This window comes from Prunus persica, chromosome G1 (assembly GCF_000346465.2).
Source record: "Prunus persica cultivar Lovell chromosome G1, Prunus_persica_NCBIv2, whole genome shotgun sequence".
In the NCBI taxonomy this organism is placed as follows: Eukaryota; Viridiplantae; Streptophyta; class Magnoliopsida; order Rosales; family Rosaceae; genus Prunus; species Prunus persica.
Window position 1 is genome coordinate 13,483,591 of NC_034009.1, and position 27,713 is coordinate 13,511,303.

Below are 27,713 nucleotides of genomic sequence, written 5' to 3' on the forward strand. Positions count from 1 at the left end.
ACGCATTGTTTTTTTCAGGATCTCAAGACTTATGAGACGATTGGGCATGGTAAACGGATAAGGGGTTATATTATTTGACATTGCCTTCTACACCAGTTTATGATCGTGTCGTTAATCCTGTTCAAAGTTATGGTGTCAAATACAAACAACAAATTTGATTATGACATCGTCGCTTGGGACAGCCGTCATTTGGCTACTTTAAGCATCTGTTTCTATCTTTATTCCGCTCTTTTGATGAGTCCAGTTTTAAGTGTGAGACATGTATTTTGGCCAAGAGTCATTGCACCGTGTTTCCTTTGAGTGACAGTAAAGATAAGAAGCCTTTTGATTTAGTGCATTCTAATCTATGGGGTCCCGCTCGAGTTATTTCGAAAGGATTTCGTTGGTTTGTCACATTTATTAATGATTGTACTCGACTCACTTGGGTTTTCTTGCTGAAAAATAAATATGATGTTGCTTTCATCCTTCCAGAGTTTTGTACTGTAGTGTCTACTCAATTTCAGGCTCGGGTCAAAGTATTCTGGACTGATAATGGAGGAGAATATTTGAATAATACTTTGGCTTATTTCTTCCGTGCTCAAGGTATTATTCACCAAACGACAACACTTTTTACCTTTCACCAAAATGGTGCGTTTGAAAGGAAGAATCAATAATTACTTGAAGTTTCCTGCACACTCATATTGGATATGTTTGTTCCCCATTATCTTTGGGGATATGTTGTTCTGTCTGCAGCCTATTTGATTAATCATACTCCTAGTCGGGTTTTTGATGTCAAGACTCTACATGATGTGTTTGGTGAACATGTTTCCCATGTCTCCGTCTCCAACTTGCTCCCTAAAGTTTTTAGGTGTGTTGCCTATGTTCATGTCTACTCTCATCAATGGAGTAAAATTGATCCTTGTGCGCAGCGTTGTGTATTTATTGACTACTCTTTTACTCAGAAGGGTTATAAATGCTATCATCCACCTACCTAGAAGGTGCATGTTACTTTGGAAGTGACTTTCCATGAAGAAGTGTCTTATTATGTTTCTCCCTCCTCTCTAATTCAGGGGGAGAAGGGAATTGAATTGGAGAATCTTGGTCTTGAATTGGAGAATGATGTGTTTGAAGATACTGCTCTCAGGAAAGAAACGGTCAGTCGCACTAAGCAAGCGATCAGTCTCCCATATTTGAAGATGAAACATGTGGTCTCTATGAAGAAATGACAGGCCGCCCTTTAGTACTCGACCAGTCGCCCATATCTGAAGATGAAGCAAATGCTCTTGGTGCCGAAACGACAGGTCGCATTGAAGAAAGTGACCAATCTCCTGTATCTGAAATTGATGACAGTGATTCTTGTATGGATGAGCTCGATGCAATACCCCCATCTGCCTTGCCAGTGCCCCAATCTACTCATGATAGTGGATTAAGTGAGGTAATTTTCGATGATCTATCTGTGTCAACGTATCAGTTACCCTCACGAACCACTCGTGGGAAACCTAAAGTACAATATTCTCCTGATATACCTGTGAAATCTAAATATTTCATTAGCCATTATGTGTCAACTCATCATTTGTCTATGTCACATGCATCATATTTGTGTCAATTCTCTAGTATATGTGTTCCAACTAAGCTACAGGATGCTCTTTCTGACCCCAAATGGGTGGATGCTATGAATGTTGAAATGGAAGCTCTGAACAAGAATGAAACTTGGGATTTGGTCCATTTACCAAGAGGGAAGAAAGTTGTTGGGTGCAGATGAGTGTTTAGTTTGGAGCATAAAACTGACGGTTTTATTGACTGTTACAAGGCTAGGTTGGTAGTAAAGGGTTATACTCAGACCTATAGAGTGAATTATTTGGAGACCTTTGCTCCAATAGCAAAGCTCAATACTGTACTTGTGCTCTTGTCCCTGGCTGCTAATCATGACTGGCCCTTATTACAATTTGATGTAAAAAATGCGTTCCTACATGGTAACCCCAAGGAAGAAATATACATGGATCTCCCTCCTGGTATTCATGTGACCTCTAAAGAGAGGGTTGTGTGTAAGCTACGGAAGTCTTTGTATTGGTTGAAGCAGTCTCCAAGAGCGTGGTTTGGAAGATTTGCAACATCTATGAAGAAATTTGGGTATGTGCAGAGTAACTCAGATCATACTTTGTTTCTAAAGCGTCATAAAGGTAAATTGAAAGCTTTAATTATTTATGTTGATGATATGATTGTAAATGAAGATGATCAAGTAGAAATGCAAAATCTTCAGAAGTATCTGGCTTCCGAGTTTGAGATGAAATCATTGGGTTATTTGAAGTTTCCAGATCTAAACATGGTATCTTTCTATCCTAAAGAAATTATGTTTTGGATTTACGTGCAGAAACTAGAATGTCGGATTGTAAACCAATTAATACCCATAGTGAACATAATCATAAGTTGGGGTTGTATCATGATCAAGTCCCTACTAATAAAGAGCATTATCAACGCCTTGTGGGGAAATTGATTTATTTAGCTCATACACATCCTGATATTGTATATGCAGTGAGTGTAGTGAGTTAATTTATGCATTCTCCTAGTGAAGATCATATGGCTGCTGTGATGCGTATTTTGAGATATCTAAAAATAACTCCTAACAAGGGGTTAACGTTTCTAAATATGGTCATACAGATGTGGAAGAGTATACGAATGTTGATTAGGCTAGTTCAGTAACTAATTGATGTTCTACGTCTAGGTATTTCACATTTGTTGGTTGTAATATTATTACTTGGAGGAGTAAAAAGCAAAAAGTTATGTCTCGATCTAGTGCAGAAGCTGAGTATCGTGGGATGGCTCAAGGTGTGTGTGAGTTACTATGGTTGAGGAGATTGTTGAGAAATCTTGGGTTTGTACCCCATAAACCCATGAATTTGTATTATGATAACAAAGCTGCAATTGCGATTGCTCATAACCCTGTGCAACATGATCATACAAAGCACGTGGAGGTTGATCGACATTTTATTAAAGAAAAGGTGGATGTGGAGATTGTTTCTTTTCTGTTTATATCATCCAAGTATCAACTAGCAGATGTACTTACGAAATCTATGTCTACTACTGTCTTTCTCAACTCGCTTGACAAGTTTGGCATGCGTGACATCTTTGCTTTAAATTGAGAGGGAGTGTTAGCTAGATCCTAGTTTAATTAGGAGATTTATTTCCTAGTCAATTAGGACTCTATTTCTTTTCCCTTTTGTACAGATATTGTGTAATTAGGATTTTGTCTTTTTTCCTTGTATAACCCTACTAGGGTTACAACCTTGTATTATAAATACCTTATTTTGGAGAATGAAATATATCTGAAAATATTCTACTCATATTGTTTGACTTGGTATCAGAGCGGGTTGATTGATTGGGCCTGAATTGAGACTTTACTCTTACTCAATATGTGGTGTTCACATGTTGGGCTTGAATGTTTATCCATACTCTTTACCTAATACGTGGTGTTCACGTGTTGAGCTTGAATGATTGACTCCGATGTGGACTTGGCTCTACCTGTGGCCTACTATGTGGTGGTCCTACGTGAAGGGGCATGTTGAAGAATATAAGTCCCACATCGGAAACTTGACTAAATAAAATATAATATATAACGAATGGTTCCACTACTAATATCATCGAGGCCTTTTATGATAAAAATCCTATGTGCCCTAATCTTGGATACCGTATACCACGGCATCTCAGCCCTCAGGATCTCAAACTTATCTTGCAGCTCCAAAGTCCACTCCTCCACAATAGGGATTCATAGAATCTTATAGTCGTCCTTTTTCTTTGTAAAATAATAAATAGATGTGAGAAGAGAAATGTATTTATCAGAGATGTCTAGGTCTGAAAGGAGCAATAACACATTCATCTTCGTTTAGGATGTCAACTTCAACCTGTTTAAATAATTAGGAACACAATAATTAAGGTTCATGCCAAAAATCAAATTACAGAGTAACCTATTGTTTAAACATATACGAGAGAGAGCAAACCAGTTCCCCAGTAGAACCATCAAATATGGTAGTCTCTCCACATCATCCTTGGGAAAAAAAAAAATCAGGGTTTTGATAACCTCCACAATTTCGGTCGTGCTAATTAGTGGCTTCTAGAACACATAATCAAATATAAGAATATTAGTTGTCGGCATCAAATCATCAAAGCCAAAGTTGAAATTAGGATGGAACAAATGGAGCTGTTCTATAATTTCTCCACTTAAGGCTCTCTCAACCATTCTATAATTTCTCCACAAACTATTATATACCCATTTAAAATCTTGACATAAATACACCTAGACTCCAAATCTTGATTTTTTATTATTTATAATCCAAATCTAGAGATTTAGATGACAATATAAGATTAAATTATTTGTGGAGACTAGCACAATATATTTATGTTAAGATGTGAACAATAAGGAAACGAAGAAAATATTTGGATTCTAAATGACTCGTTGCATATAGTCATTTCAATTTCATTCTAAATGTACTGCAAACAGCTAGTTATTTCAAATACATTCAATTTAATATTTTTTAATTTCTTTTAAAACAAATTTAGTATAGTTTTCAAGTCCAAATATTATTATTATTATTTTTTCAAATATCTCCATCCTAATGAATATACACGTTTTAAGGTTTCAAAACTAATTTGATAAATAAGGTCCCTCTCCAAGCACCTGAGAGTTTCTTTTACAGAAAAGGCTTTCCAATCTTTCTTCTCACACATGCAAACTCAATGCCCTTCTCTTCTACTTTGAGACTTGGGAGAATCAGTACCTGGAGATGTTCTACTGCAGAGAGCTGTTCATAATTAAAGACCAAATGGGAAAACCACTGGCCAGAAAGTGCGCTCAAGAAGTCGGGTTTGGCTTACTGGTCTCTTTTATTTTGTGCCTTGTATTGCATAGCTTAGTTTATTCAAGTTTACTGGGTGTTAACAATGGGGTCAATCTTCTGGTAAACAAACAAGTTCACCCGATTCGTATTGTGAAGATTAACCGCACGGAACATCCATGCTCTGATCGTTACATTTACATCCATGAAGGTCTTCCTAGCAGATTCAACTATGACTTCCTCAACAACTGTGAGTCTCTTACTGCAGGGGCTATGACTGTTAGCAACATTTCAAATATGTGTCCTTACTTTGTTAATTTGGGTCTTGGTCCAGTAATTGAAAGCTCCGAAGGGGTTTTAGCCAATGAGAGTTGGTTTTCCACAAACCAGTTCTTGTTAGAAGTCATATTCCACAACAGGATGAGGCAGTATGAGTGTTTGACAGAAAACTCCACTCTGGCTTCAGCCATTTATGTCCCATTCTATGCTGGCATAGATGCCAGTGTCCATCTGCGGGATCCTAACCTCACAGCCAGAGACTCTTCGGCGAAAGATCTTGTTCGATGGCTTTCGAGCAAACCCGAATGGAAGAAAATGTGGGGAAGTGACCATTTCTTTGTTGCTGGGAGGGTTTCCTGGGACTTCAGGAGGCGAAGAGACAATAGTTCTAATTGGGGTAGTAAACTCAGGTTCTTGCCTGAGTCTATGAACATGAGCATGTTATCAATTGAAGGAAGCGCATGGAAAAATGACCTTGCTATACCATACCCTACAAGCTTTCATCCTAAAGAGGACAGTGAGGTGGTTCAGTGGCAGAACAGAGTTAGAAAACAAGAAAGGCCTCACTTGTTTGCTTTTGTTGGTGCACCGAGGGCTCGCCAGAAAAATTCTATCCGGGGCAAACTTATTGATCAGTGCCAAGCTTCAACTAATTGCAAGTTTCTACATTGCCGTAAAAACAATTGTGACAACCCGGTTACTATTATGAAGGTGTTTCAGAGCTCAGTTTATTGCTTGCAGCCTCCCGGCGATACGAGCACCAGGAGATCCACTTTTGACTCTTTTGTAGCTGGTTGCATTCCAGTATTCTTTCAACCGGCATCGGCTTACACTCAATACTTATGGCATTTACCAAAAAATCATACCAAGTATTCAGTGTTTATTCCGGTGAGGAGTGCTGAAGATTTGAAAGAAGGCGACATTGAGAAAGTCTTGCTTGGAATTTCAAAGGACAGGGAATTGGCCATGAGAGAGGAGGTTATAAGGCTAATACCAAAGCTGGTGTATGCAGATCCCAGGTCAAGATTGAAGACTCAAGATGCATTTGATTTAGCTGTGCAGGGAATTCTTGAGAGAATAGGAAATGTTAGGAAGGAAGGTGATTAGGGAGGGGAAGGATCCTAGTATTGGTTTTGCAGATTCTGATAATGGTAAGTTCACATTTCCCAAGACTAATACCAATAGACTTTATTGAATGCAAATAGATACTTCGTTCTGAGAGCAACCCAAGATGGAAGAACTGGATGGTGTGTAGTTATGTAAAACAAAAATAAAGAAATTGTGTTGTTGTGTTTTTAATTATGATTTTAAAAAGGGAGATTGATGTTCACTGAAGAAGCTTATGTGCAATTTACAGATTATGATCAATACACGATTCAAGATTATATACACTGCAAGCTATAGATATAAATTTGATATTGGCTAACGCTTATATATGAAGAATTATTGTGATATCCCTAGCTCAAAAATCGCATAAACAATGAAGAGAATAAAACGAAGAAAACAATCAATCAAACAATACACAAGATTAACGAGGTTCGTCACAAATTAGGCTGTCCCCGGCCAATGATGATACCGACGATTAGCAAAGTTACAGCAAAGAGGACATAGCTTATTCCCTCACACACTGGCAAGTAATTTCACTTCTTTCAACCCTTCTCAATAGAGACCCCGTCCCAACAAACTCCCTCTCACACTGCTTGAAACGTTTGATAATTATTTTAGTTTTTCAATTTTGTTCTCACTTTTCACTTTTGAATTTTGAATTTTCAGTTTTCATTCTAAAAAAACTGAAATATAACTGTTTTCAGTTTCCAAATAAATAAAAACTATTTTAAAAAAAATGAAAAACTATTTAAAAGTTGTTTGGTACTATTTCAGTTTTTGTTTTTCTCTGTGTCATGTGCACGAGTTTGACACAAATTGCAGGATCCTCGATCCAATTTATTTATTACTAGGTGGTAAATCAACCGATCCTCAAGTGTTATTTTGCGTAATGAATTCTCATGCTGGTCCATGACTCAATCATCGACATGTCATGCCATTGTTTCAAACATTTAAATGCATATTTGATTGTTGGGTTAATAAATGCAAGAAGGCAGTGTGTTTGGTTCAATAAATATTGTCAAAATAAATTGCACATATATAGCAATGTTATTGGGCCACGTGAAGATGTAAGGATGAGAAGATCCTTACTCGTGAGTGAGGTCCCAAGTACTGTCCTTTTAATTCTCACTCTCTTTGTCTTCTCTCTAACCCGTGTTGTAAATGCATGAGTTGGTGGATGACCACCATACCTCTTAATATTTCACCGTTGGATTTTATGTAACCTATGCACTAAGTATTTGTAATTAATGCTTGTAACTTATAGGTATATTGTAAATGATGGTATTCAATCTCCTATCTTGTAAGCCTATAAATAGGTGGTTCTATCAAAGATTTAGTGAAGAACAAACATGGTGAAACTTTGTCTTTAGCATATCACTTCTCTTTACATTTTCTCCCTCTAGTTTTATAACACGTTATCAGCACGACATTGCTCTTGGTATGTTTTCTTTCTCTGAATTTTCTTTCTTCTTATATGAGCTAGAGTCATCACATGGTATAGAGTTTCTTTGTACTCACCATCAGACTTCATCATGCTTGTTTAAGAAAAAAATTCTTATTCTTATTACACATGAATATAATGCCATGTTTTTGTTTTTATTTGTTTGTTTATTTAATTTTAAGTATGATCTTAATTATTATGATGAGTTTGAATTATACAAAAGATCAGGGGCACGAAGTTCCGTGATCCTCATCATATAACTAGATTAGGATATAGAGTCCTTTTGATTGAATCATAACCTGAAGTTCTTTGATTCCAAATAATTGAGGGCGTGAAGTTCCGCGAATTTAAAGAGCACATAAGGACATAAAACTCCTCGATTTTGTATTAATCAAAATCAGAATTCCATGAGGCCTACATATGTCAAGAACTTGAACCAGAAGTTTCGAGTGCATATACATCAATTTGAGTATGAAGTTCAAAGCACAACTATTAATTCAATTTATTTAGATCTACGTATTCGTACCTGAAGTTTCGAATATATATTAATATGAACCTGAAGTTCATAGGTTTTCATGGATCTTAATACTATATATGAACTTGAAGTTCATTACTTATTTGAGCCTATATGAACCTGAATTGGTTGGAAATCCAATTCTTAAACTTGTAGTTTTATCTACATATTGAATCCACATTAATATTGGATTATCTTGGAATTTCATAATCTTTAATTGATTTATTTTATTCCTTGTTTATACCACTTTACTTATTTTATTATATTTTATTTTATTTATGTTAGGTTATTAATTAATTTCGTTTTACAATGGTAATGTTTTGTATTACCGCCCCAATATTGATAGCCAGAGGCGTCTATTGGAGAAACTTTCTACTTTCTTTTGTGGGTAGGAAGTTTATGATGTTATGAACCAAAAGTTCTTGAGGCCCCAATATTACACAACTATTATAGTTGAAGATTATGATGTCATGAACTAGAAGTTCATTGACCGAATAACTTTTATGTTGTGACATGACTATCTTGGCAATCCATGTCCCACAATGATGCATAAGATTTTTATAAATTTGTAAGGACATCGTTTAAAGACTCGAATTATTGTCTTGTCCAACAATATCATTACAAAGAACGCTCACAAATAAAAGCTGTCATAAGATCATCTCAGTCAAAAATTGACTTTGAGCTTTCCTGAAATAATTCAAGGGGATATTTGTGAGCCTATACAACATCTAATTATGGATCACTTCACCAGTTTTACTGAATGTGCCTACTAAAATGGTCACATATTTGATAACGACTGTGAGTTTATTTTCCTACATTTTGAGACAATTTTCCCGCCGTTAGGGGGAGAAATGACAATTCCTAAAGAACGTCGTGAAATAGTGTTGAATCAATCCGCTTTTGTCTCATCAAGATAATGCATATATAAGTTGTACATATGCTAACATGGATTGATATTCTCGTATCACAATCCATTAACATGGTGACTATATATATAATGCATGCCTGAAGCATGTCAGGAATATAGGTTCTAAAGACTTAACTCCTCAGAAATGGAGATTATTTGAAAAATTCAAGTCCTATAAAAAATAACGCTCTATAGGAGGTTATGATCCACATATTCTAAATAATTCATTGTAAAAGAGATGTTTGTCCCATAAGTGACAACATAAGCCCCTGAAGAGGCATTGGTACCCCAAAGCAATGAGATGATTATAAATTATGCATGTGCATGCACATAAGAATTGTGGGATCACAAATTGATGATACATTTGGTTTATTAGTAGCTACTACAATCATCAAGGGCTATGATTATATTAAATCACGTTTCATGAATGTCGACAAGTTAAGTGATTGGCCAAAAATGGAAATAGGCAATTCCATTTATCACTAAATAAGAAGAGTTGGATATTGAACCTATAACTCAAACACCAAATTACAAATGTTCAGTATGAAGGTTACGAATTGGTGTTTGTGAAGTGAAATAAGATCACTAATATGACATAAGGTTTCCTGGGAGAGACATGTGGTTTTAGTCTCCAATCTCATCGTAAATGCATCCACATTTCTATAAGTGCGGTTGTTACTTTAACTCAAAACTTATAGTATGTGTTAAATGCATATTTATTAAGACTATATGGTACATGGAAATCCTCAAAGCTCATGAAATATTTGAGATATATCGGATGAAGCAACCTCTTGAAAGATATAAAGTACCACAATATTCTTAATTAAGAGTTAACACTAAGAGTTTGAGTATTTTGAATTCAAATTTGATATTGTTGTAACATATTCTAACTACTAAATTAGTTGTTGATACTCCTAAAGATTTCAATCATTTGAAAAGTGAAAAGCAGGTTGAATAGTGTGATAGATGATCATGTATGAAGACAATGTTGCTTGTATTGCTCAAATCATAGAAGGAGAGATATTAATCAGGGGGAGATATCAATCAGGGGGAGCATCCCAATTCTACTACATTCAAGGCAGATGCGCGTTGTACTCTTTTTCTTTTCGACTAGGTTTTTGTCCCACTGGGTTTTTCCTAGCAAGGTTTTAACGAGGCAATATAAGCTCATCCATCACCATATCAATAATTCAGAAGAAAGTTTCACTCTTTTTCCCTTCGCTTTGGTTTTGTCCCACTGGGTTTTCCAAGCAAGGTTTTTAATGAGGAAACAATGTCATTGTATGGTGAACATCCAAAGGGTAGTGTTGTAAATGCATGAGTTGGTGGATGACCACCATACCTGTTAATATTCCACCGTTGGATTTTATGTAACCTATGCACTAAGTATTTGTAATTAATGCTTGTAACCTATAGGTATATTGTAAATGATGGTATTCAATCTCCTATCTTGTAAGCCTATAAATAGGTGGTTCTACCAAAGATTTAGTGAAGAATAAACATGGTGAAACTTTGTCTTTAGCATATCACTTCTCTCTACATTTTCTCCCTCTAGTTTTATAACAACCCGGACATTCTTAAAAAAATAAAAAATTGGAATATGAGCGATATCTAAACTACAAGGGGGAGAGCCCAATCCCTCACTTTGAAGGAAGGGGGTGAGGGGAGAAGTGGAGAGACCACTGTTCTTCCGCTCCTATCCCGTCATTTCTTCCTCCCTTCTCCTCTCTTACCCCATTTTCAGTGGCAAAAAGTTTTCCCTTTTGTTTTGATTTTGTTATGCTTTTCCTCCACTCATCATAAGCGATTGCGTCTCGACGTCAGATCTCCACCACCACCACCATCCTCTGCTAATTGGTTCCACGGGTAGCTCTTTCGTCGTTTATCCTCGGTGGCACTCTCTAGTATGAGGTTGCTTTCAAAGTGCATTTGGCACTTATAGCTTGGATAAGGTAGCTCTTCATGCGTTGGTGGCTTGCCCACCACCAATTTCTGTTATTTTGTCTTGCATTTGTTTGAACTCTATGAGTTCACTATATGATGTAACTAGCTTTGGCTTTCTATTAATAAACTTGTTATAAGGGGAAGGGGATTTCTCACACACACACACACTACCAAGGTGTCATGAGGATTCTGATGTAGAACAGATGGCAGATTTTATCGCGGTTGAGCTAGAAAAAGGACGTAGCGGGAATATGCGGTTTTGTCGTCCAAGCTCCGATTAGGACGCAGAATACCTTTTCGGAAAGGGAACGAAGCCACGAGTGTAACTCACAGCTTTGCTGTGACATAAGGTGGATTTTGGCATTCTGAGGTCGTTTAGCCTTCCAAAACTGCAGTTAAAGTTTGGTAGTTAATTTTCCAATAAATTCTGTTTTGGACAGTTTAGGAGTTACGTTATTAAGACTCCAAATTAATCCTGTTTTTTCAGTTTTATGTAATAACTCCCCTAGTAGTTGAAGGGTTGAGGGTTGTTGAGAAATGTGTATTTAGACAGGTTTGTCTAATGTATCTGGAACTCAACTTTTTAATCATATTATTCCAAGAGAGCTTCTCTTAATTTTCTGGTGGAATCCAGTTTTATTGCTACTCACGGTTTCGCTTGAAACCTTTGTTTCTTGTGCTGCGTCAGATTCGAACCTAATACCACTTGTCTACAAGTCAAAAACATTTTCAACTAGCTAGACCTCGCACATTCGTCAATTCTTTATCTTCCACAATTCACATAAATGCCATTCTAAAACATCCTCAACCAGCATGAAACATGAGATAGGAAATTCTGATGCAATTCAACTGTTGATCAGTTCACATATATGCATGTACTTAGGAAGTCAATACAATGGGTGATATATATAGGTTATTGATTTTATGAAAGGTAGATTTGCTTTGGGTAGTTTTATCTTCTTAAGCAGATCACAACCACTCGGCTTTCAAAAGTGGAAAGATAACAAACTACACCAAAAATTAGTCTTAAACAAATTAATGAAAGGAAGTTCCTTACAAGAAAATGCTATGGTGCATATTGCATATATACTAACACAATTTGGTGCACTAGTACAGGTGGTTTTCTTTTGCAACTGATTTTGACCATTAGATGAAATATCAGCTTACAGCTTTTTGGGAAGACAAAATATCTGCTTACAGTTTCATAGAGATTTAGAGTAAATTGACAAAGATGGTTGAAGCCACGTGGTCTATGCACTTGGACATAACAAGCGGTGAGTTCGGCTGAAGAAGAAAGATTGAGACAAAAACAAAAATGAGCAGAAACGTTGAATGGACTAGAGAACAGAAAGAGCAATCGGCTGAAGTTGACATGTTTGTCGGTCGTCTAATCTCAATCAAAATTGCCGGGACTTAATTTGCAGAGAATAGTTGTGGCATCAAACTGATGCATCATGATTGATTTGTGAAAAATCAGTAAAATTAACACAATAATATTTCAAAGCCTCTTGCGTATTCAATTCAGTTTAGTTTTAGGCTTCATTTACAAACCAAGTTCTCTCATTTTTCTCCTCACACAGTCTCTGTCCATACACCGAATGGGGAAACCACCGCCCGGAAAGTGCTTTCAAGAACTCTGGTTTGGCCTACTAGTGTCTTTTCTTTTGTGCCTTGTATTGCTTTGCTTGAACTATTCAACTTCATCGGGTGCCAACAATGGGATCGATCTTTCGATGAGCAAACAAGTTCGTCCAATTGGTGATATGAAGATTAACGACACCGAAGATTCATGCTCCGATCGCTACATTTATATCCATGATGATCTTCCTTCCAAATTCAACAGTGACTTCCTCATCAACTGCAAGTCTATTTCTGCAGGGATTAGTAGTAGCAGCATACCAAGTATGTGTCCTGACCTTTTGAATTTGGGTCTTGGTCCTCAAATTGAAAACTCTGACGGGGTTTTAGCCAACGAGAGTTGGTTTGTCACAAATCCTTACTTGTTAGAAGTCATATTCCACAACAAGATGAAGAAGTATGAGTGTTTGACAAGCAACTCCACTCTGGCTTCTGCCATTTATGTGCCATTCTACACTGGCATGGATGCCAGTGTTCATTTGTGGGATTCTAACCTCACTATCAGAGACTCTTCAGCTAAGAATTTGGTCAAGTGGCTTTCAGGGCAACCCGAATGGAAGAAAATGTGGGGCAGAGACCATTTCTTTGTTTCTGGGAGGACTTCTTGGGATTTTAGGAGGGTAAGAGACAATAGTTCTGAGTGGGGTAGTAAACTCAGGTTCTTGCCAGAGTCCATGAACATGACTATGTTATCAATGGAAGGAAGCCTTTGGAAAAATGACATTGCTATACCATACCCCACAAGCTTTCATCCTGCAAAGGACATTGAGGTGGTTCAATGGCAGAACAGAGTGAGGCAACAAGAAAGGCCTTACTTGTTTGCTTTTGTTGGTGCACCAAGGCCTCACCTGCAAGGTTCCATCCGGGGCAAAATTATTGATCATTGCCAAGCATCAACTACTTGCAAGTTTTTGCATTGCGGTGAAAACAATTGTCACAACCCGGTTAATATTATTAGGGTGTTTCAGAGCTCAGTCTATTGCCTGCAGCCTCGAGGGGATTCAGACACTAGGAGGTCAGCTTTCGACGCTATTCTGGCTGGTTGTATTCCAGTCTTTTTTCATCCCGCCACCGCGTTTTCTCAATATTTGTGGTATTTACCAAAGAATCATACCAAGTATTCCGTGTTTATTCCGGTGAGGGATGTAAAAGATTTGAAAGAAGAAGGCATCATTGAGAAAGTCTTGCAGGGAATTTCAAAGGATAGGGAATTGGCCATGAGAGAGGAGGTTATAAGGATAATAGCAAAGCTGGTATATGCAGATCCCGGGTCAAGATTAGACACTCCAGATGCATTTGATATAGCTGTGCAGGGAATTCTTGAGAGAATAGAGAATGTTAGAAAGGTGATTAGAGAGGGGAGGGATCCTAGTATTGGTTTTGCAGAGGTTGATGGTACAAAGTTCACATTTCCTGATACAATTGACTAACTATAGACTTGGTTGAATGCAGTATATACTTTCTGAGTGGAGATACAGAAATTGGGGGGGAGAGGAAGAACAGCTTATGTAGAGAAATAAAATATAAAGAAAAGATCTGATGTTCTATTGTTTTTAAACTTTAAATTTATAGATCATAAATTTGTATTCCACTATGCGATTATTCTCCATTGTTTGATGTCGATTGCACAAGCTTTCCAGAAAGTTACAGATATAACTCTGTAGTGTGAGTATGTTTTGAGAGTTTGCACCATTGTTGCTCACTCATTTGCAAAAGTTTCTTGGAACTGTGATTAACTTACTGACTGAGGCCTCAATTCCGAGACGATGTATTCGTTGCTTAGTCGAATGAAATTGCTTTAGCTATTAAAAAAAGATAGTACATTAACAAATCATATATGAAATGAAAGCTGAATATGGTAGCTTGCTTAGATGAATATCATGTATACCTTGCTTAGCTCAATGAAAGCTGATATGGTGGTTTGCGTTTATACCAATTTCAAATTCCAAAGGATTTGCCTAAACTATACCTAGAGTAGCTCATACTCTCAATTATTCTCAATAAATTCATATTGAATTCAGAATTAACTAAGTTAGAGGCATATATGTGAACCTTCAACACTTAAATGTATATATATATATATATATACTTGAATAAACTTATTTGAGGGACACTCTTGTAGGGCCCACTCCATATCGTATTTCACTAATCCAAACCGTCTATTTTGTAGATACTCATTCAAAGATCATTTATACAAAAAAATTACTTGAATCTGATATCATTTGACCACTCAATTGAATTATTGAAATTTTAGTACTTTTTTGAAACACACTGTTCGTTGATTTTGTAGGACACAATTGGATATCGAAACGGTTTCGAATTTGTTTAATTTTTTGCAAGGATGATCTATGAATGAAGACCTAAAAAACAGATGGTTTGGATCGTTAAAAAAAATTTGTAGGGTACCCTAAAGGGCATCTCTCAAATAAAATTATATATATGTTGTACACCCCCCGAACTAGGACCCCAATCGAACTTAACCCACTGAACTAAAAAGTCAGCCAATTTAACACCTGAATTAATTAAAATAACCAATTTAACTCATGCCATTAGATTTTATCACATTTCATCCATAAGTCCATCAGAAGTGGACCTTCATGAACGACACCATGAGCAGCAAGAACCGATCATGAACACGAGCAACCCAGAGAAGGAGTCGGAGATTTGAATCAAGAGCTGGTCGTGAGGTGTGGACCCGAGCAGCTTCTTCGTAGTCTCAATCCCAACCTAGACAATCGAATCGAATGTAAGCAAAATTGCTAAATTGCCCAAAATTGCCCCGATTTTTTACTAAAGGTTTTTGGGTTTATGGTAAGGTCGAAATTGCCCTCTAATTTTGTTCCATGTGCGCCTCATGTGACATTTTGCACGGAATTATGGATGAAATCCAATGAAAACTAACAGTAAAGATGAAATTGACGATATTTATTAATTCATAAACTAAATTGGCTAATTTTTTAATTTATGAGGTTAAGTTGGATGGAGGTCATAGTTGAAGTGTAAAACGGCTGAAAATAATAAGTTTTCTTGTTTGCTACAAATAATAAGTTGATTGAGTACAGTCTGTCACCGTAACTCGACCGAGATATTCAAAGTCATGGTTTTGTATTGCTGCTTTGATCAGCCAATAGAAAGAATTCACTTTACTTGGTCAGCAAATTAATTGGAAAAATATCCTGTTTATAATAAAAATTACATAAAAGGGTAGAATTAAACAGAAACAAAAAAATAAAAATAAAAAATAAAAAACTTTGGTAAACCTTTAAGAATATGAACAGTTTTTTCCTTGCACGTGTCCACAAGCCCAGAAGGACCAAATCATCAAGGCTACTAGAAGCACCCGATGGATACGGTCTAGGCTGATTTGCAGGAAAAAGAGAAAACCACCCCCATGGACTCCTTCCTAATGTGACAATGTCCCAAAACACTAGTTTTCTTAATGCAAATTTTCATTCTGAAAATTAAATTAAATTATTTTAAAAAAAGAAAAAAGGAAAAAAGAGAAACAAAAGAAACGAAAGAACAAAGGAAAATGTCATTCTTCTTCCTTTTCTTCATCTCCTTTCTGTACGAGTCCTTCTTCTCCTCCTACCGCTTTCATGAAGCGGGCACGCCACGGCCGTGACACCAGCATCATCGTCCTTAAAAACACCAGCACCCCCAACATGCCTCCTCAGATACCATACCAGGTATTTTCTGTCTAGAAGATTAAGGTTGTGGTGGTTTTAGAGAGAGAACTGTGATTCATGTGAAAGGCTGTTTTTTGTTAGTGGCAGACTTGTATATACCTGGAGTTGAAAGGTTGTTTATTGTCTTGTACCTGTTGGCCACCTAACAGGGACTTGTTATTTGGAGGTGGCAATAGAGAGTCGCTCTGTCAAAAAAAAAAAACAAACAAAAAAAACAATTCAGATTCTTTTAGTGATTCATAGTTTTGAGGTAAGTCCCTTTTGATTGGTTTTCTTTATCTATTTTGATAGCTTGCCTCATTTGTCCTCTTCATATCCCTTTTCCCTTTTCTCCTTCATCTTCCTGATCTTATTGGATTGATTGGCTTTTCCTCTTTTTGACCACTTACCATGCATATCCCATCTCCCTTTCTTTCCCCATTCCAAATCCCATATCAATCTTAAATAAATTTCCCATTTCCTTCAACTTTCCCTATATATTCCACTGATCATGCTAGAGACATAATTCGAATTCAAACAGTGGTTTACCATATATATATATATATATATATTTTCCATGCCTCTCTCTTCTGCCTTGTTACTAATTCGGTGAACCGGTGATCGGAGACATTCTAGTCCGGCTGAGAGAGCCTGCTCATGATTGATTGAAGATCAAATGGAGAAACCAGTTGCCGGAAAGTGCCACAAAGAAGTCTGGTTTGGCATACTAGTCTCCTTTGTTTTGTGCTTTACCATTCTTTGCTTTGATTATTCAACTTCAATGTTGGGCGTCTACAATGGGGTCAATCTCTTAGTCAGACGTGTTCATCCATACATCACCAGAGATTCGTGTTACGGACGTTACATTTATGTTCATGATGATCTTCCTGCCAAATTCAACGATGATCTCCTCAAAAACTGCCAGAATCTTACTACAGGGAGCAAGCCTAAGAATAGTGACACACAAAATATGTGTCGTTACATCGTGAATTTGGGGCTTGGTCCTGAGATTGAGGAACCAGAAGGGGTTTTAGCCAACGAGAGTTGGTTCATCACAAATCCTTACTTGTTGGAAGTCATATTCCACAACAAGATGAAGCAGTACAAGTGTTTGACAAACAACTCCAATCAGGCTTCAGCCATTTATGTACCATCCTATGTTGGCCTTGATGCCAGCCTCCATCTGTGGGATTTTAACCTCACGGTCAGAGACTATTCAGGGAAAGATCTCGTGGGATGGCTTTCGGGCAAGCCCGAATGGAAGAAAATGTGGGGGAGAGATCATTTCATGGTTGCTGGGAGGACTTCTTGGGACTTCAGGAGGCAAAAGGAGAATAGTTCTGATTGGGGTACTAATCTCAGGGTTTTGCCAGAGTCCATGAACATGAGTATGTTATCTGTTGAAGGAAGCCTTTGGAAAAATGACTTCGCCATACCATACCCTACAAATTTCCATCCTGCAAATGACAGTGATGTGGTTCAATGGCAGAACAGAGTCAGAAGCCAAAAGAGGCCTTTCCTGTTCACTTTTGTTGGTGCGCCGAGGCCTGACATGAAAGATTCAATCCGGGGCAAGCTTATTGATCAGTGCCAAGCTTCAAGCAACTGCAAGTTCTTACATTGTGGTTCTTCTGGGATTAATTGTAACAACCCGGTTACTGTTATGAGGGTGTTTGAGAGCTCTGTTTTTTGCTTGCAGCCTCCAGGGGATTCACACACTAGAAGATCAACTTTCGACTCGTTTCTGGCAGGCTGCATTCCGGTTTTCTTTCATCCTGCGACTGCGTATACGCAGTATTTGTGGCATTTACCGGAGAATCATACCAAGTATTCGGTCTTTATTCCGGTGAAAGAAGTTGAAGATTTGAAAGAAGGCATCATTGAGAAAACTTTGCTTGGAATTTCAAAGCATGAGGAATTGGCCATGAGAGAGGAGGTTATAAGGCTAATACCAAATCTGGTATATGCAGATCCCAGGTCAAGATTAGAGACCGAAGACGCATTCGATTTAGCTGTACAGGGAATTCTTGGGAGGATAGAGAATGTTAGGGAGGTTATTAGAGAGAGGAAGGATCCTAGTATTGGTTTTGGAGATGAGGATAATTTTAAGTTTACATTTCCTGAGACACCAGAATAAACTTGGTAGATTGTGTTTAGAGAACAAAAAGAGATAGAAGAATATTGCAGGATATTGAAATTCATCAAACTATAATTATTTCCGTTTGGTTGTAGAAATATTATATGAGACAATGCCAGTTTTCACCTCTGTGTTTCTTACACTAGCAACTAAAGAATTCATATTTAGTCATTTTTTTCAGATAGTAAACAAGAGAAGGAAAAAAAATAGAAAGGTTATTATATAAAGTACATTGTAAGTTTCAATAAATAAAAGAAGATACATTTTGTGTAGAGGTCCCGTGTAATCTTTCTTCTTGCTTTCTGGGCTTCAGCCCCCACATCAACAACCAAAAAAGTAAAAGTAAAAAGGAGAAATATTTTTGGGGCCCGTTTAATTGTCATTTCGATTTTAGTTTTTAGTTTTTAGTTTTTATGTTAGAGTATAAAGGAACATGAGAGAACGAGAGAAAGAGAGAGAGAGAGAGAGAGAGAGAGAGAGAGTGATGAGAGGGATGAGTAATAAAAGTGAAAAAAAATTCAGATATATTTCAGTTTTTAGTTTTTGTATTCACTTTTGTTGCTCATTCATCCCATCCTCCCCTCTCATCTTCTCTCTCAATCCCATCTTTATTGTCATTCTCACTAAAATTTTAATACTCTAGCAAAAAAATATGAAAGCTAAAACCTAAAGTTGAAATGGTTATCAAACGGGCCTTTATATTCTCATAAACACGTGAGTGATTATTAGTCGATGAATGTCACGAATCACTTGAAAATTTAAAAAATAATTGAATAAGTACTTGGAAGCATATTCATGGAGGAGGATTATGAACTAATTCCCCCAAGCCTAATTGTTTAAACAAGCTTATTGCCCTAAACAGTCACTGAATCATCATGTAAGCTACTTCCTAGCCGTCTGGACATTGAAGTCAATAGTTTACTCTGTAGACCGGTTTGCCATTAAACCCATCACATTAGTCACCATTACAGCCCACTGCTCGGTGGTTTTGTTGTCCCAACCTTACTGGTTGATGGGCTTAGATTAATGTCTCTAAGCTTTTTATACATCTTGGTGCAATGCATGTATTATGAAGGCCAATAAACAAAAAAAGTTCGAAACACATCTCGCTCTCAACCGTACTTCGTGGCCTAATCAAATGAGAAATCAATGCCGAAATTAAAGGATCAAATTTTGGAGTGAAGCATGGTTGGCCGCCTCCTTTCATACAAGGTTTGTCAATTTTATTTTGTATTTAAATTTTTTTGCATTTAATTATTTTATTTTCATTATTTCAAAATAAAAATAAAAATACCAACGGAGTCTAGCCCATACTTAAAAAAAGCTATTAACTTGTAAACAAGCAAATTCAAATCCTATTGTGCCTTGGTAATGTGAGTGAGAAACCTCCTCTCTGCAATTTTAAATTACCTTTTGTATTTAAAAAAAAAATACAAAAATACAAACAAGACAATTTAACAAACAACGAAAGTGATAGTACGTTTGCTTTGTCGGTTTTTGGCTTTTGAGGAAACGTAGTGGTCGCCTCTTTCTAATTAAAAGACGTGCGAATTTTTATTTTATTAATTATTCTCACGCTGATTTTATTTTTCAGAGGCCAACACGTGGCTTACTTTTTACCAAAAATAACGTGTCTTTTTTTTTTCTTTCCATAATTATGTTTTTCTTCAATACTAACCTCTCTGCACACGCGAAAAGACTTTTTTTTAATCACACGTGTTATGTGTGACTTACAAAGTTTCATAAATATATTTTTCGCAATTGTATTTATATAGACAGTTTCAACGGTGAGTGAATCGTTGAATTTATATCCAACGGTGAGTGACCACAAATCTCTTGGACCCCTGTAGTTCAAGAGATCAGGATTCTTTATATAGATATCTGTTTCAACAGTTTCATATTTTAATCGTGCGCGTGTGATAAATTGTCGTCTTAAAAATTTTCCTTTATCGCCCGTATTTTTCTAGACGTCCATCTTAGCAATTTTTTTTTTTCTTTTATAGCATGTAAACTGCTAAGATGGACGTCTAGAAAAATACGGGCGATACAGGAAAACTCTTAAGACGACGATATATCACACGCGCGCGATTAAAATATGAAACTATTGAAACGGACATCTATATAGATACAATTGCGAAAAAATATTTACGAAACTTTGTAAGTCGCGCATAGCTTGTGTGATTAAAAAATACCTCTCGCACACGCAGAAGCGTGTGTAGAGAGGCTAGTATTAATAAGGCCTATGAGATATCCATTTCTCAATTATTTATATTATCTGACAAACTTTGCTTCTTTAGTGCTCTGCCTACTCTTTTTAACTCATTCAGTTGGTTTCAATTTGATTGATTTTAAACCTACATTTCTCAACTTTAACCAGTGGTCTTCACCACCCAAATAAAAATGTCCAATTGGTTACATGTTTTTAATTTTGGGTTTTGTTTTTATTTGTTTTTGCTGAATTGAAATTACCCCCATTTTGATGTTGCTCCTAATTTCATGTTGCAGGATTCTCTTCCAACGATCTATCCATTGCTAGGTATGGGTATACGCTTACATTCACCTACCTTTACATTACTTTCTTTGTTTGCTAATTGTACTCTTTTTTTTTCTTTTATATGTAAACTGCTAAGATGGGTGTCTAGAAAAATAAGGTCAATAAAAGAAAATACTTGAGACGGTCATCTAAAAAAATCATAATTACAAAAATAAAAAAAATTAGAAAAATTGTAAGTCGCACGTAGCGCATGATCAAAAAAGAATCTCCCGCACATGCGTGGGAGGCTAGTGGTATTATAAATAAAGAGGATATAAGCAACATTACAATAACAGATTCAATACTAATAATATATAGTTTGACAAAAAAAAAAACTAATATTATACAGAAAAGTTTAATTAATAAGTTAATATATATAAAATAAAAAAAAACTAATAATATATAGTTTAATTAAGATTTTGCATGCCCCAGTCTTGGAGAGGCTTGGACATAAAGCCCCCTTTTAAAATGGAGGGTGAGCATGGTCTTGTTCTTGTAACGGAGATATTGCATTTTCTCAAGGGTCTCTTCGGTAAGGTTGTCTGAAAGCTCATCAATGCTTGAATTATCTTTCAGATTTGTAGCTTCTCTAACTTCCTGTGAAATCTTTTCTTGTATATGAAGATGCTTGCAGAGCATATAAATAAACCATGTAAGAGTGCTAGCCGTTGTGTCTTTTCCGGCTGCAATGAGGCTGAGGACCATGTCTCGCAAGTACTTTGGATCAGTCTCTTCCGATGCCAAAAGCCTTTAAACAATGTCTACTTTCTTCAACTCTATATTCAATTATATTAATCAATAATAACATGAAATTAATTCAATCCAGGACAAACATGACCTAGAAGGTAACTCACAGCTCGTAGCTTATCTTCTGAATTATGAATTGTTTCAATCTTGTCTTTGATTAATTTATAAACAAATTGATCTACGATTTTCATATTCTTCCTTAATGCTGCTTCTGATTCAATGTTTAAGAACCTTCTGATCTTCCAGGAGAAATCAACCTAACCATATACTACTACAAAAAGTGAAAAAGACGACCAGAAAACAACGACGGTCTAAGTGAAAACCGTCGTGGTTTATAAAAAGACGACGGTTCTAAAAACACCGTCGTGTAATACAACCTTAGACAACTAAAAAATGGAGTTTCAAATGGCTGTTCAAAAACAACGACGTACATAATTAAACAACCGACGTCTATTTGAAACAGATTTCCTCAGTGTAAAATCAATGCCAACAAAGAACGGCAGAAGTTATGAATCGACCGACGTAGAAAGTAAAGACGACGATTTCAATAAAAACTGCCGTTTTTACTCATAAAATAACACGACGAGGTTTTCGTATAAGACGCCGTATAATTACAAACAAATCCACGGCTTTAAAATACAAAATATCGCCGTATTAAATTAATTTACAACGACGGAAAATATAAATATATCGACGTCATTCTCGTATAGTTCTACTACGTTATCTTTAAATCGTACAATAAAATTTATCGTCGTATTTATTCATTTTATACGTCGTACCTTTAATTTTAACGGTCGTCTTAATAAGAATTTTTGTTAACAATTTTTTTCTTTGATTTTCTTATCCTACGTCGGTAGATCTACTTAATGACAAGAATTGAAATAACCACGACGGTTTATATAGAACACCGCCGACATAATCAGTTTTGTCTGAGATCCCAAGGGTTACGAAATCTTACCAGATGGAACTCTGTTCCACATCATAATCTTAACAGATGACACAGATTTGCAAATATTGCGTCGTGTTAGTTTACAAATTCTAGAACATTAATTTCCCTCATTTTAAATTTCCTCGGGAAAGAAAAATCTATTTATCACGCTTTGGAATTGAAAACTAAAACTGAAAGAATACGGGAAAAAAAACTCCATTTATAATTTAAAATTAAAATCCACGTCGGTTGTAGTACACTTAACGACGTTTAACAAAATAATCTACGTCGGTAATTATAAATCTACCGCCATCGTAACTTAATATAGACGACGAGAAAAGACGACGGTAGAACAGAAAACCGCCGTTGTTTCAGTTTCTTTAACATATCTTTCTGCAGGACTTGTGTAGTTCAAAGCATTGACAATGTCTTCATCATATCTCCCAGAAACTACTGATTCAATTGCTCATGCTTTAGAGGCCATCTGAAGCCATTTCTATTCTTTATCGCATTCTTGAAACCCATCTTCTTCTTCTGAAGCTCTACGGATAAAGGAAGAGGCTATCACAATAAATCCGACGGATCTTCTTAGGCAAGAAAATCAAGCAGAGGATCAGGCACATCTGATCTTCAGATTTCCCTGAGAAGCGAACTTTCCTTCGACAGCGAGTGGAGGCCAGGCTTGCATCTCTTTTGATGGAAAGCAAGGAGTATTCAGAAGCACTAAGTGTCCTATCAGGCTTGATCAAGGAAGTGAGAAGGCTAGTTGACAAGCTTCTTCTTGTGGACATATATTTGATGCGAGTAAGCTCAATTTCTCTTTGAGAAAACATCCAAATTATTATCTTTGAGACATGAGAGACTGAGAGAGGAAGAACTTGGAACCTTAAATGTAAACCGAAAATGAATGAAAGCGACAAATTTATAGAATAAATTTTTAAAACCAACGGCGGTCCTTACAAACAAACCGCCGTTTAAATTGTAAAATCAACGTCGGTATGATCGACGTATATTACAGAAATCCACGTCGGTAAATTAATAAAAACGACGTGTTAAATAATATACCATGACGCGAGTTATTACTTATGTACTTTAATTTTTGAGTTTACTACGACGGTACCTACAAACTACTGTCGTATTTATTTACCACGTCCGAAGTTAAATGTACCGTCGTATTTTGTAATTTATACGTCGTAGTTATATGTAACCGCCATATTATTTTTTTGAAATGGTTTTATATGTAAGCAACTTTTCGTCTACTTGACTTACACATTTGTTGTTTTTATATTCTTATTTTATTTAAATCTGTCATCCAAAAAAGAAACTTTACATATTGCAGAATATTAATTTCCTTCGTTTTAAATTTCCTCCGGAAAAAAAACTCTATTTATAACGCACTGTAATTGAAAAATAAACTGAAAGGTCACGGGAAAAAAAATTCTATTCATAATTTAAAAATTAAAATCCACGTCGGTTATATTAAACCTAACGACGTTAAATGAAATGATTCCACGTCGAATGAAAAATATTGCGTCGTTTTAGTTAAAAACGACGTAGTTAAATGTAACCGCCGTATTATTTTTTTGAAATGGTTTTATATGTAAGCAACTTTTCGACTTACACATGCACTGTTTCCAAACCCGATTAAAAATTTCAATCTCCTAGAGAAACCTTTTCGTCTTTTTTCCTTGTCAGAGCATTGTCAGAGTTTCTCATCGTCTTCCTCTCGTCTTCTTCGTCGTCTCTGAACTTAAACATCGATCATCTTCCTCTTGCTTTCATTGCACGCAAAAGGTAAGCTTTCATTTTCACTATTTTGGTTACTGTTTTGCATGCTCATACGTTTTTTGTTTGAAAAATCTTTTTACCTTTTTTCTGGCCAAAATCATTTTACTTCTTTCCAAGTTTGATAAAATATACAGACAAAGAGAGAAAGTTTCCAACTTTGAAGACAACTACATCAACTAAATAAGACGACGGTAGACCACGACGGTTCGTCAGTTGTTCTAGCGTCGTCTGAAAATTGACAAAGTTGTTTTTAAAATAATAGTCTTTTTTTATATGCTTGTTTAATTGCAGGTTTGATTTCGCTGAACAATGGTTTTTGTTTTTCCCTTATTTGATAAAATATAAAGAAAAAGAAACTAGGGTTGGTATCTAATATAGACGATAAAATATAAATAATAGTTTACCACGACGGTGTATTACTATTGACGTCGTGTGAACATATATACCACGACGTTATATAAATAATGGTTTTAAACATTTATTACGTCTGAGATTATTTCATTGCGTCGTCTAAAATCATATCATACGTCGTATTTTTTTAATACCGTCGTTTGTGTTCTTAATGTTTTCCTGAAATATTTTCACTTGCAGTTTTGTCTGTTAAAATGGTTTCTCAACAACAAACTAAGGATTCTGGCTCCAAGAAGCTTGGAATGGTAGCTCCTCAAGATAAGTCTTCGAAGGAGATGAAGTCTTCGAAGAAGATGAAGTTTGCTTCATCATCTGCTGAGACAGAACAAACCAGCCAGACAACAATCTCAGATGATTCAAAGACTGGTCGAGGTATGAGCACAATGCCTCGTGTTGTGAAGAGAAAGCTTCAGAAACTGAGGCCAATTGTTGAGTACAATAAAAGGGGGAAAGGTGTTGGCCAAGCACATATTGAGATGCAGTCGTATATTGGTGTGTTGGCACGCTCCAGGATCCCACTTGTGGACAAGAAATGGTCCCAAATCCCCAAGGATATAAAGGAGCAGATTTGGGAAGCAGTTGACATGGCTTTTGTCGTAGGCCAAGGGGGCAAGACCTCTGTTTTAGCTTCTGCTTCCAAGAAATGGAAGGATTTCAAGTCTACACTAACGAGGCATTATATCCTTCCATACACCAATGACAGGGAGAAATTAAGCCAACCCCCTGAAACATATAAATTCATAGAGAAAGCACAATGGGATGCCTTTGTAGCTTCAAGGCTATCCAAAGATTTTGAGTCTGTGCATTCTCAACATGCACAGATTAGGGAGAAACTCGAGTACAATCATCGATTGTCTCGAAAAGGATATGCTGGATTGGAGGATCAATTGGAGGAAACCATGCCTGGGGTAGAAATTGATCGATCTACCTTATGGAAGAGAGCTAGACAGGACAAACATGGTAACATCCCTGATCCAAAGGTGGCAGAGAAAGCAAAATTAATTGTAAGCCTACTATCACTCTGTTTTAAATTTTTATTAAACTGTGAATTATTCTTATTACGTCGTATGTTATATTTTTCGTCGTGTGAATGATATTACCACGTCGAAAAGTTTTTAAAAACGTCGTTAAAGGTCTAAATAGGAATCACTACTATGTTTTCTGTAATTACAGCATAAGACGTCGGTGGTTCATTTTCGCGTCGTGTGAATGATATTACCACGTCGAAAATTTTTAAAAAACGTCGTTAACGGTCTAATAGGAATCACTACTCTGTTATCTTTAATTATAGCATAAGACGTCGGTTGTTTATTCATTTCGTCGTTTTAAATAAATAACCACGTCGGTATAACTACCGTCGTGATAAGTTATAATAACGTCGGTTTATACGTTATTGCGTCGTGTGAAATTATATAATACGTCGTTTGTACATAAATAACCGTCGTGTGTTTTTTTGTTTATCTTTGTTTTAGGATGAATTGCAGAAACAAGTCTCGGAAGGCAAAGTCAGAGTAGATGGCAGCAATGATGTGCTGACCATGGCTTTGGGCCCCGAGCATCCAGGCAGGGTGAGGGGAGTTGGTGCTGGTGTTTCCCCAAGGCAATATTTCAATTTGCCCAAACCACAGAGGGTGAGCTTTGACGACCGTTTGAAGGAGAGTTTAAGAGTTCTCCTTCAAGAAGAGACTAAAAAGATGGAGGCTAAGGCAAGGGAAGAGGCCTTAAGGATGGAGGCTAGGACAAAACAATTGGTAGAGGCTGAGAGGGAGCATTTCCTGAGTCAGCTTTCCCAATTAATTCCCAATTTTGATCCAAGCATGCTTAAACCAAGAATTAGCCAAAGCCCCAAAAATCCAATGTCTGACAAAGCTAGCTGCTCTGGAGGTGATGTGAGATCCCTACATTTGGAGGATGATACTGCCAAAATGGGGAAACATCAGCCAGATGAAGAGAAGGAAGAAGAAAAAAGAGATGAAGAGAAGGAAGAAGAAAAGGAGAAAGAAGATGAAGAAAAGCATGACGACAAGGTATGTTCACATAACTTTGCCTTTTTTATTTGTTTTTCAAAATTTCAGACGTCGATATTTTTATTTAATCCGTCGTTTGTTTAAAACTTAGACGGCGGAATTTTTTTAAGACGTAATAAAATATTTAAACGACGGTTTTTGCACCGTCGTTTAAATGGTTTCAGACGACGCTTTATTCATAAAACCGTCGTCTTTATTGAATTACCACGACAGTTTTTTCACCGTCGTTTAAATACTTTTAAGACGACGTTTTATTACTTAAACCGTCGTCTTTATTGAATTACCACGTCATTTTTTTTATTTCTTTAAACAGGTTATTGAAGTTGGTGCTTATTCAAAAATGGAGGCGCCATCTTCTTTAAAAACCCTTTGTCGTTTTGTGGAAACGACACTCCTGCCTGAGGATAAGACAGTCCAATTTACAATTGATAAGGAGGTGTTTGGTGGTGAGCGCGATACCTTCCTCCTGCCTGAAGATATTACACAATTTGCAGGCATGGAAGAAATTGGAGCTACTGTATTGGCTGTATATATGAGGTTTGTACTTCTAAAATAATAACTCGTTGGTTTATATATTGCGTCGTCTTAACTAACTAACCACGTCGTCTTAACTAACAACCGTCGTGATAAATATATTATAACGTCCTCATCTATTTCAGTACGTCGTGTGAAATATTATAATACGTCGTTTTTTTATACATAACCGTCGTGTTTTGTGTGCTGACTTGTTTATATTATTTTATTTGTTTAGGTACTTACACGATGTTTTGAAAAAAGCCAATATGTGCAGTATGGTTGGCTTTATCGACCCTGCTACAGTTAGTGCCAACTCTGGT

At 36.5% G+C, this 27,713-nt stretch overlaps 2 protein-coding genes, 2 long non-coding RNA genes and 1 pseudogene across 5 annotated transcripts in view; 4 read left to right on the top strand and 1 right to left on the bottom strand.

Annotated features, from left to right (window-relative positions):
• On the top strand, positions 4,484-6,443 carry LOC18790888 (annotated as a pseudogene). Its single transcript, XR_002269736.1, has one exon. The product of XR_002269736.1 is annotated as a probable xyloglucan galactosyltransferase GT14 (transcript).
• LOC18789774 (probable xyloglucan galactosyltransferase GT14) lies at positions 12,317-14,229 on the top strand. Its single transcript, XM_007222289.2, has one exon. The coding sequence runs from the start codon at positions 12,599-12,601 to the stop codon at positions 14,066-14,068; it is 1,470 nt and encodes a 489-aa protein (XP_007222351.1). The 5' UTR covers positions 12,317-12,598; the 3' UTR covers positions 14,069-14,229.
• LOC18788853 (probable xyloglucan galactosyltransferase GT14) lies at positions 15,708-18,623 on the top strand. The gene has a single exon (XM_020555386.1). It carries the CDS (start codon positions 16,983-16,985, stop codon positions 18,441-18,443), a length of 1,461 nt encoding a protein of 486 aa, XP_020410975.1. The 5' UTR covers positions 15,708-16,982; the 3' UTR covers positions 18,444-18,623.
• LOC109946605 lies at positions 20,879-21,904 on the top strand. The gene is made up of 2 exons (XR_002269727.1): positions 20,879-21,508; positions 21,601-21,904. It is a non-coding gene; the product is annotated as an uncharacterized LOC109946605 (long non-coding RNA).
• Positions 21,671-27,713, bottom strand: part of LOC109946604 — a 14,623-nt gene continuing 8,580 nt past the window's right edge. The window contains exon 3 of the long non-coding RNA XR_002269726.1: positions 21,671-21,752. This is a non-coding gene — a long non-coding RNA (uncharacterized LOC109946604). The remainder of the gene's footprint in view (positions 21,753-27,713) is intronic.